Source organism: Phacochoerus africanus, chromosome 1 (assembly GCF_016906955.1).
Source record: "Phacochoerus africanus isolate WHEZ1 chromosome 1, ROS_Pafr_v1, whole genome shotgun sequence".
Lineage (NCBI taxonomy): Eukaryota > Metazoa > Chordata > Mammalia > Artiodactyla > Suidae > Phacochoerus > Phacochoerus africanus.
This window is the reverse complement of record NC_062544.1, coordinates 124,199,234-124,208,156: the sequence shown is the minus strand read 5'-3', so window position 1 is coordinate 124,208,156 and position 8,923 is coordinate 124,199,234. Positions and strand designations below refer to the sequence as shown.

Sequence of the window (8,923 nt, the reverse complement as noted above, 5' to 3'; positions counted from 1 at the left end):
TGGAATGGTCTGCAAACAGATGAATTCAGCCCCTCCAAACCGAGCGCGGAGAGCGCTGCTTTTGTGCGCGAGGCACAGAACGCTGAATTCCTCCGAACTTACTTGGGGCCTGTCTAGAAAAGGGCCTTTTCTTCCCTCTGTGTGTACCTCTGGCCACACTAAGTCTCTGCCCGCCCCCCTTCAGTCCTCCTCCCTCTCCCCTCTGATAATCCTTCTCTTTATTTTAGAAAAACACAAAACCCGGTTCCACGCGGTGCTTTAGTGGCTAAAAGTGAAAGAGCTGCCTTGGCAGAATTCAGCTCTATGAATCACTTCGGAAAATTGGTTCGACTGAATGGCCTTAGGAGGAAAAACGTTTTAATAGGATCCAGGGGAGGTTCTGCTGTTTCAATCTGCGCCTTAAACAGGTGGAGATTGGACCTTCTCAATTATACAAACAGTAAGTACCCATCAGCGGGGAGAGCTGCCTCCGAATTCTCCCCGCACACAGACCTAAACCAGCAGCAGAGCCGGGCTGTGCCTCAGAAACCCGATCACAAATCAGCGATTCTGATCGATTAGGGTCTCAAACAGCCCTCCAGCTCGCGGTGCAGTCTCCCGCAGCCGCAGGGGAGAGCGGGCGAGTAAGGAGGTGTCGCACCCGCCAGGCACGGAAGCCCTCGGGATCTGGGCGCGCGGCCTTGCTCTTCCGGACGCTACCGGGTCGTGCTTAGGCGGTGGGAGCTCTCTCCCGACCTCCGACGCCAGCCAAGGCGGGCTCGTTGTTTTTGCATAAATTAATATTTCCCCATTAACAAGTTCTCCCCTCCAAACGCGGCGCCCGCGTCCATGCGCCACATCCTAATGAGGTAATTATCATTTGCGCGTGTTCGGGGCTGGCGCCGGCTCCGTGGGTAAATGGCAGTTTATTAGCACGATGCCCAGCTCGGCTGCAGAGGGCTAAGGGATACTTCGGCAACTAGACGGACACCTTTGAAGCCCTTTAGGGCAGCGCATCCAGAACACTCCTGCCCTCCCCGCATCCCCCAAACCTGTAGGCCCCCAAAGTTGTGAATCACGCACGGAACTCTGCCTGGGTTTGGGCTCCCCCCGCCTTTTTTTTTTCCACCGGCAAAACCATCACGATTCCTCCCCCTCCCCCTCCCGTCTCTTCCCTCCTTCCCGATTCGCGAACCGATCGCACTTTCCCGAGGGGAGCGCGGGCGCCAGTTGCCTCCTTTTAAAGTTTGAGGGGCGGTGGCGGCGGCGGCCGGCAGGCGCGGTGGAACACAGGGGCCGCTACAGGAGCCGCGCCGCCGCCCATGTCATTCCACTTCAAGTGACTTCATGTGATGTCAGCTGAATGTAAAAGACAGTGATCTCACGCGGAGGGGAAGATGTTTGCCATCAAAATGTGACAGAGGAGACACGCTGCATGGCTCGGAACGCATCTCCTTGGCGGTGGGGGAAAGAGGTAAATGCGAGGTGGCTCTCCTGGTCCTCTTTAACTTTGCCCCTTCACTGTCCAGCTCCCAGCACGAGTGGCGGAGGCCAGGGTCCAGGGAGCGGCTCAGGGGGGTTAATTTGAGGCTCTTTCTTTTTTCTCTCTCTCTTTTTCCTCTGTAACCCCCCCCCCCCCCCCGCTTTTTCCCTTTCAAAGTCCCAGGGCAGGGGCTGGTGGGTTCCTTTGCGGGCCGGGTTAATGGGCGGTAATTTGGTACCCTTGGGTGCACTTTGTTCTGCCCCTGTTCATTCGAATGCAAATGGGTGACCTGGACCCGACAAGGTGCTTATTAAATTGCGGTTTCCCTCCCTGCCTTTTCCGGGAATGCAGACTTAGAGGAGAGAGGCTGCCCCCTGGCCCAGTCCGGCACGGCTCGGCTACGCGCACCATGGCAAGCTCGGCTTCCTTGGAGACCATGGTGCCCCCGGCCTGCCCACGCTCTGGAGCGTCGCCGGCCACTTCCAAGACGCTGGCCTTCTCTATCGAGCGCATCATGGCTAAGACGTCGGAACCCCGTGCGCCCTTTGAGCCCCGGCCGGGGGCGCTGGAAGCAGACGGTGGCCAGGGCAAGAAATTGCTCAACCTCTGCTCGCCGCTGCCCTGTATGATCCCCCTCCAGCCCCTAGGCTACGAGGTGCCGTCCAAGACGCTGCTCAGTTACTCCGAGCTCTGGAAAAGCAGCCTCCGGGCGGGCAGCGGCGGTGGCGGTGGTGGTGGAGGAGGAGGAGGCGGTGGCGGCGGGGGGGGCCCAGTGTGCGGCGCCAGCGGCTTGTGCAAAACCAACTGTGGCGTGTGCTGCAAGGCCGAGCTGGGCCTGGCGCCGTCTGCGCTGCCCGCGGGCAGGGTCATCAAGCCGCAGGTCATCAACCAGGCAGTGGGGCTTCCGGCCAGTGGCTCGCTCTACTACTTCAACTACCTGGACTCTGCTGCGTACCAGCCATCTGAGCTCCTCTTCCCGTCTGGCCTCCTCAATGCACAGGCCCCCGCCGCCCTGGCTGCCCACCCCAAGCTCTTTTTGCTGGAGAACGCCAAGTTAGCCGGCCTGGCCGCGGACAAGTTCCCCCATCCGGCCCCCTATGCCCATAAGGAGCGCTTGCCCGCGCCGCTAGAGCAGGTGCTGAAGGAGAACTCAGCCCTGACCGCTGAGCGCAGTGGCGTCAAGGGCCACAGCAAGCTGCCCGGGGGCTCTGCGGACGGCAAGCCCAAAAACTTCACCTGCGAGGTGTGCGGCAAGGTGAGGCCCAGGGTTTGCGGGAGGGGGGTGGTGGGGTTGGAGTAGAGAGGGTGGGGGAAGGATGAGCTGAGGCGGCTGTTTTGCTGGGGCAGCCTGGGCTTCCCCTTTCTCAATTTAGAGCCTCCCCATAGCTGTAGGCACAGTTGGGCCTCAGTTTCCTATTCTGGAAAATGGGGATGCCTTTGTCAGTGGCTACACAGGACTGGCATGAGCAGTGGGTTGGGAAGCTCTTTGTAAAATGTAAAAGGGCTCTGGTTTCGAAGAGGGGTTTTGGCTGGGAAGGTGGGTAGGCTGTGCCTTCCCCAGGCTGACTCTGGACTCTGAGACAGATGCCCACAAGGCCGCCTTGTGTGCTTCCATAGGTATTTAACGCTCACTATAACCTCACCCGCCACATGCCGGTCCACACCGGAGCCAGACCGTTCGTGTGCAAAGTCTGCGGCAAAGGCTTTCGCCAGGCCAGCACGCTCTGCAGACACAAAATTATCCACACCCAGGTACGTGGCCCCGGGATCCCGCCCCACCCAAACCCAACACCCGGCGCCCGAGCAAGTCGTTGGGGAGAGGATGACCAAGGGTTCCCCTCATCCCCCCTACCAGAGGCACCTGTCCCTTCAAGGTGCCCCTGAGGTGGCCTCTCCCAGGACCGGCCTCCGCCTTACAGTGAGCGCGCCCTTTTCTGCAGGAAAAGCCGCATAAATGCAACCAGTGCGGTAAAGCCTTCAACCGCAGCTCCACGCTCAACACGCACATCCGCATCCACGCGGGCTACAAGCCCTTCGTCTGCGAATTTTGTGGCAAAGGCTTTCACCAAAAAGGTAATGTGCGGGTCAAGGCCCTCTCCTCACCTCACCTCCGGACTGAGCGGGTCACTGTTATTGGGAAGGCAAAGAAGGATCCGGAGAGAGGGAGCGCGAGAGCCTCAGGCTCTGGCTCAGCATTTCTTTGGAATCGGGTTGTGCAGGGTTTGGGTGGAAGCTCTTCGAGCCAGGTTAGTAGACCTCGCTGGACTCAGGCTGGTTGCACCGCGAGACTCCTAATTTGGGAGGTGAAAAGGAAGGGGCAGAAGGGAAGGAAGTAGGAGAAAATCATGGTATTTGCCCTATAGAAAAAGCTTCCCTTTGTAGCCGGGACTCTCCTTTGAAAGGGGGGAAAAAAAATCAAGGCAAAGTCCACCTCCTGGGAAAAACCTAGACTGGGGGAAACCTCTACTGTCCCCAGCATCCCGCCTGGATTTTCCAGGGCACTTTCGGATCTCCAAGTGGTAGTTAGGGGACCAGAGGGAGTAACTTTAAACATGAGAAGAAAAATAATAATAATAAGGGACGAAGCCCGGGTTCGTGCGAATTTCTTCGAGCGAGGCAACAGCCGGGAGAAGGACCCGAGGTGTCTCCCGGCCACGCAAAAGTTTCCAGGCCGGCGGAGCACAGCGGGAGGGACGCTGCGCGGGCCTGGCCCCTTCGGGGCTGGGAAGCGGGGCGGCTGCGCGGGACTCTACCCTCCACCCGGTTGTGAGAGCCCCGGGCTTGATGCGTACGAAGTTTGACAACTTCTTCACTCGGAGAGGTCGCGCCCGCCTAACCAAGCGTCGCCTTCTTTGCGCGGGCACCTGAGCCAACCCCAAGAACACCCCCCACCCAATCCCACTTCATCCCCCACCCCTCCTTCTTTGTTTTTGGTCTCCTGTAGGGAACTACAAGAACCATAAACTGACTCACAGCGGCGAGAAGCAGTACAAATGCACCATCTGCAACAAGGCCTTCCACCAGGTCTACAACCTGACCTTCCACATGCACACCCACAACGACAAGAAGCCTTTCACGTGCGCCACTTGCGGCAAAGGGTTTTGCAGAAACTTTGACTTAAAGAAACACGTGCGCAAACTCCACGACAGCGTGGGCCCCGCTGCCCCCTCCACAAAGGACCTGACTCGGACAGTGCAGAGCTGAGAGCTACTGCCTCGCCCTCCCTTCCAGCCCCATCCAACCCCCAAACAGATCACACGTATAAACTTATTTCTAAAATTAAAAGAAAGGAAAAAAAAAAGCTATAGCAGAGAGGCTAAAATCTATTTATCGAAACCAGCATATTTTTGGAAAGCTAAACGTTTCCTCGATGACTGGCACCAATCGCCCGGCTCCCACCTTTGTATATTTGGGAAACTTATTTAAACCCAGTGCGCAGAAACGTATTTAATTCCAGGCCTGCCTTGGCTTCTCCTCAGGCTTCGGGTTTTAACCCCAGCCTATCACGTGAACGTCCCGGAAGAGCGCGGCGCCCCCAGCCATCTTTATACAGCCATGTAAATCCTCCTGTACAAGCGAACACGGAATATATACATATATAACTCAATAAACAGAATCATTTGTGCGTCTTTTATTCCCCTCCCCCACAACCTCGCCACGAACCGGCTCAGCAACCCCAAAGAACGAAAAGGAAATAGGTGTTTATAGTATTTCCCGGCCCAAATGCGACTTCCTCTGGGGCACTGGGACCTAGGTGAGGCCAAACCAGAGCTCCTGCGGCGTTAAGCCTGTTCGGATGCCCCCCCTTCCCGCCCCCGCTCCAGGCGCAAAGGCCTACGGCGGCCCCCACGTGGTACCAAGTTTTTATTTGGAGCCTGTTCTGACCAAGGGATTCTGGGTGTTGCCTTATTTGGGTGAGAAAATTAAAATAAGAAGGGGTTAAAAGTGGCTGGATGTAGGAGAGCAGGTTTTAGATGCGTGTCTGGAGAAAAGCGCTGCGCCGCACGAAAGTAAACTGCCAGGGGCACTGCTCCACCGGGGCGCTTCTGGGTAAGTCCCCTTCCCTGGGTGATCTAACGGGAGCCACTGTTCCGCCCAGTGGTTTCTGGAGGCCAGTGGTCGCACCTAGCCTGAGCACTGTGGCTCCCGGCCCATACTGCGGTCTGGGGCTGGGCTCCGGGTGCCGCGCGCCCTGCCGCGGGAGGGCGCACCCGGGCTCCCGCAGCTCCAAGCCTCCGCCTTCCGCGTCTGATTACCGCGCAGTTAGCCCATTTCCTGAATAGCTATCTCCGCCGCCGAGCACGCTGATGAAATGATCTCACGCTTGCTTTCTAAGTAATGACCCAAATTAAGAGAGAAAACAGAGACCCTTCAAACAGCATTACATTAATCATCTAATCATTCTCAGGAGGGGGCCGGCCGCCGCCGCCCCGTTTGATCCGAATCTGGATAATCAAGAGCTCGGATTACTGCCTCGGCGCGCCAGGCCTTCTCCTCCCCCCCCCCCCCGCCCCCGCTCCTAATATTCGCGCCGCGATTCAGCCCACGTTTTCTGGAACAATGTTCCCCAGTGCCGGTAGGAAATGTGGCGCGGGGCCGGGGACCGCGCTTCCACGCAGCCTCACCATTGCAAAGGCTAGGGCCGCGGCGTCTGTGTGCTAATCTCAAGCGAATTCTACTGCAGGTGGAGGCTGTTTGAAGAGAAAGATGGTTAGTACAAAAGGAACCCCCTAAGTAACTCTGAAAGTGACTTGAGTGAGGACTATCCCAATGGGCGGTATACAGTAGGCGCTCAGTGCTGCTTGCGCCAGGAGCTCCCACAATCAAATAACCTTACATTTCCCGAGCGCTTGCTCCACTCCAGGCACGTTCTTTCGAATGGTCACAGCTCGCAAGCTGGCAATGATTATTCCCACCTTGTGGACTGACGAAGAAATTGAAGCAGATAAAAGCTAAATGACATGCCTAGGGTCATAGAACTAGGAAGTTTCAGAATTCGAAGTCTAGGCTTCTCAAAAACCCAAACTGCCTCCAGTCCTCGTCGGTAGAGGAGGAATATCTCGGTTGGGACCCGGAAAAAAACGTTCGGCTGCTGGGTGGAAGCTCTGTCCAGGTCCCAGCCAAAGGTTGGGTCCCCACCCCCTCACCATCGCAGACCCATTGCGCGGGGAGGGAGAATTGTCGATTTTGTTTGCACAGAGGACAGCGACAGCTTCCTCAGGCTGTCGCGGGGGTATTTTTAGTATCTCCGATTCAGAAATAGGAACGTGTACATTAGAATTCCATTTCCTGAAAGGAGAGCGTCCTCGTTTTTGTGTGTGTGTGTGTGTGTGTGTGTGTGTGTGTGTGTATTCCTCCCCCCCACCCCCAAGTCTGGGAAGACGCAGCCAGGGAAGGGAGAACGAGGAAGCGAGGAGGAATTTAAATGTTAGCTCGATCTGGCTGCATTTCGCAGAGGGGAGATTGGGACCCGGAGGGATATGCAGATTTAACTCCGAAATCTCCGTGGTTGCCACAAACCCCAGGAAACCCCACAATGGGCGAGGAGGACTTGGCGGCTAAAGATATGGAAATAGCGACTTGCTCCTCCCAGACTTCTATCCCCAGGGGGCTTGCGGGCTGGTTTTGGGGAGTTTGCTCCTTTCCCGGTATCCTTCTAGGTTTTATTAGCCCCGCCTCGTAGACACACCCCCTCCCCCGTATCTGGGAGCTCTTGGGTGCCCTCAGACAGCGGCCTTGACCACAAATCGTTTACTTCTTGCACCCCTGTAAGGATACTTGGCAGAGGGGCTTCTTGGAGACCAGACACCGGATCAGGGCGAGCCCACCTTCTTCCTAAATAGTTCCAGAATTTGGGGCAAGGGGTAGACACCATAAAATTTAGGGCAAAAGCATCATTTTAGAGCACTCTTAGAAAACTGGGTTTAAAAGTTTAAAGTTATGGGAATTGTGATTGAGTTGTCCTCTTTCCCTTTAAGAAGGAAGATAAATTTTTTAAAAAAGAGAGGACACCTCCATCCAGGGAAATAACTTTCTAACCATCAGCTGAGAGAACTTTCTTCGAGGAAATTCTGGAATGTTTTCATGGGGGAAAGATCAAAAGGGTTGCCCATCTCATAAAAAGGAGAAATTTGTTTCCGGGTGACAGTTCTGAAGAGAGAAGAAGATCTTGTGCTTGCAAACCAGACAGCAAATGAATAAAGGGTGGAAGAGGAGGCCTTTCTCTCTTAGCTCATCTCTGCTGACAGGGAGAGGCAAGTGACTATGGAGCTGGGATAAGCCTGAGCAGAATTACAGGAATACTCCAACTTCCTTGAGGTAGTTTCCTCATAATCTGCTCCTTACTTAACCTCCACATCAGCTCCTGTCAATCGCTCTCACCGGAGAAGGTGCTATTTCACATCTGGCGGTAATTGTACATAAACAGAGCTCTTCTGTACTATAGCGCTTACGTAGGCTTAGCTGGCCTTTCCTCAGAGTTTGAAGTCACGCCTCCCGGGTTTAAGATGTCTGCTTCCCTCAGGTGTGGAATTCAAGAAAGGATTCCTTCACCAGAAAACAGTGTGAAGAGAAAAGGAAACTTCTGTCTGAATTACTCAATACCTTTCACAGCCAGTGCAGGTTCTGATGCCAACACTGAGCCCTTTCAGGAACCATCCTAACTGGGATCCTTAGTTATTCCCCATGCATTGGAATTGATGGGTAAAAGGTCTGTTTTCTGATTTCTTTCCCCCACTCTTAATATTAAACTGTTTGCATGACTTGCAGTTCGCATTATTAATAAATGACTGAAACAAGGTAGTCATCAGCTCCATATTAATATTCTAACCTTGATTAAATTGAAGAGGCCACCCTTAAAAAATATTTAAAAAAAAATCAAATTGCGGGGGAGGGGAATCCTGTCACAGACACAAAAAAGACTCCAATTATCTTTTCCCCTACAAGATGTTTGTTCTGTCCATGACTGCTCACACTTCAGCAATCTTGCCAGCAAGACTCAAAAAAAAAAAAAAAAAACCCAAAAAAAACCCCTCCTTCTTCCAAAGCCACAGCCTTATACATAACAGATTGTACAGTCCTATTGCCTTAGGCGGGTAAGAGGTTCCTCTCTGCAAAGAACGACACAGAGAAGTTGCCAGCATCCAGACGCATTTTGGGGGGCACTGTACTTACTCTTGCCTTGGCTGCAGAAGTGAGTCTATAAGATCCTCATTTTACTGTTTGGCTCACAAGAGGATAGGGAGCCGCCTGAACCAGGCCCAAGAGTCACAGCAAGAAGGCATCCAGGTGTGCTGGTGGTGAATGAATTGGGGGAGCAGAGGGGTAAATAACAATGAGGGTTGGGTGGGGGGGGGGGGGTTGCTGCCAAAGAGAGGACAGGAGTCTTGAGAAAACGCTGGGAAATAAACAACCTCAAGGCAGCTGCGTTGCCCTTTTCCCTGCACTTCCCTCTCAAACGTC

The 8,923-nt window shown here is 54.6% G+C and overlaps 1 protein-coding gene across 2 annotated transcripts; it reads left to right on the top strand.

Moving 5' to 3' along the window:
- Window positions 1–238: 238 nt before the first annotated feature.
- FEZF2 (FEZ family zinc finger 2) lies at window positions 239–5,078 on the top strand. 2 transcript variants are annotated; one of them, XM_047754469.1, is made up of 6 exons: window positions 239–439; window positions 1,320–1,453; window positions 1,814–2,717; window positions 3,080–3,214; window positions 3,403–3,535; window positions 4,407–5,078. In XM_047754469.1, the coding sequence occupies exons 3-6, from the start codon at window positions 1,872–1,874 to the stop codon at window positions 4,664–4,666; spliced, it is 1,374 nt and encodes a 457-aa protein (XP_047610425.1). In that variant the 5' UTR covers window positions 239–439; window positions 1,320–1,453; window positions 1,814–1,871; the 3' UTR covers window positions 4,667–5,078. The 2 variants fall into 2 exon arrangements, with proteins under 2 accessions (XP_047610425.1, XP_047610424.1); XM_047754468.1 differs by lacking the exon at window positions 239–439 and having other exon boundaries at window positions 1,127–1,453.
- Window positions 5,079–8,923: the final 3,845 nt, after the last annotated feature.

What these genes read in the sequence shown, in the direction of transcription:
- FEZF2 (XM_047754469.1), top strand. Translation starts at nt 1,872, where the DNA reads ATGGCAAGCTCGGCTTCCTTGGAGACCATGGTGCCCCCGGCCTGCCCA. An exon ending in CCTGCGAGGTGTGCGGCAAG is followed by an intron (nt 2,718 to 3,079) that starts GTGAGGCCCAGG and finishes GTGCTTCCATAG; the next exon opens with GTATTTAACGCTCACTATAA. An exon ending in CAAAGGCTTTCACCAAAAAG is followed by an intron (nt 3,536 to 4,406) that starts GTAATGTGCGGG and finishes GGTCTCCTGTAG; the next exon opens with GGAACTACAAGAACCATAAA.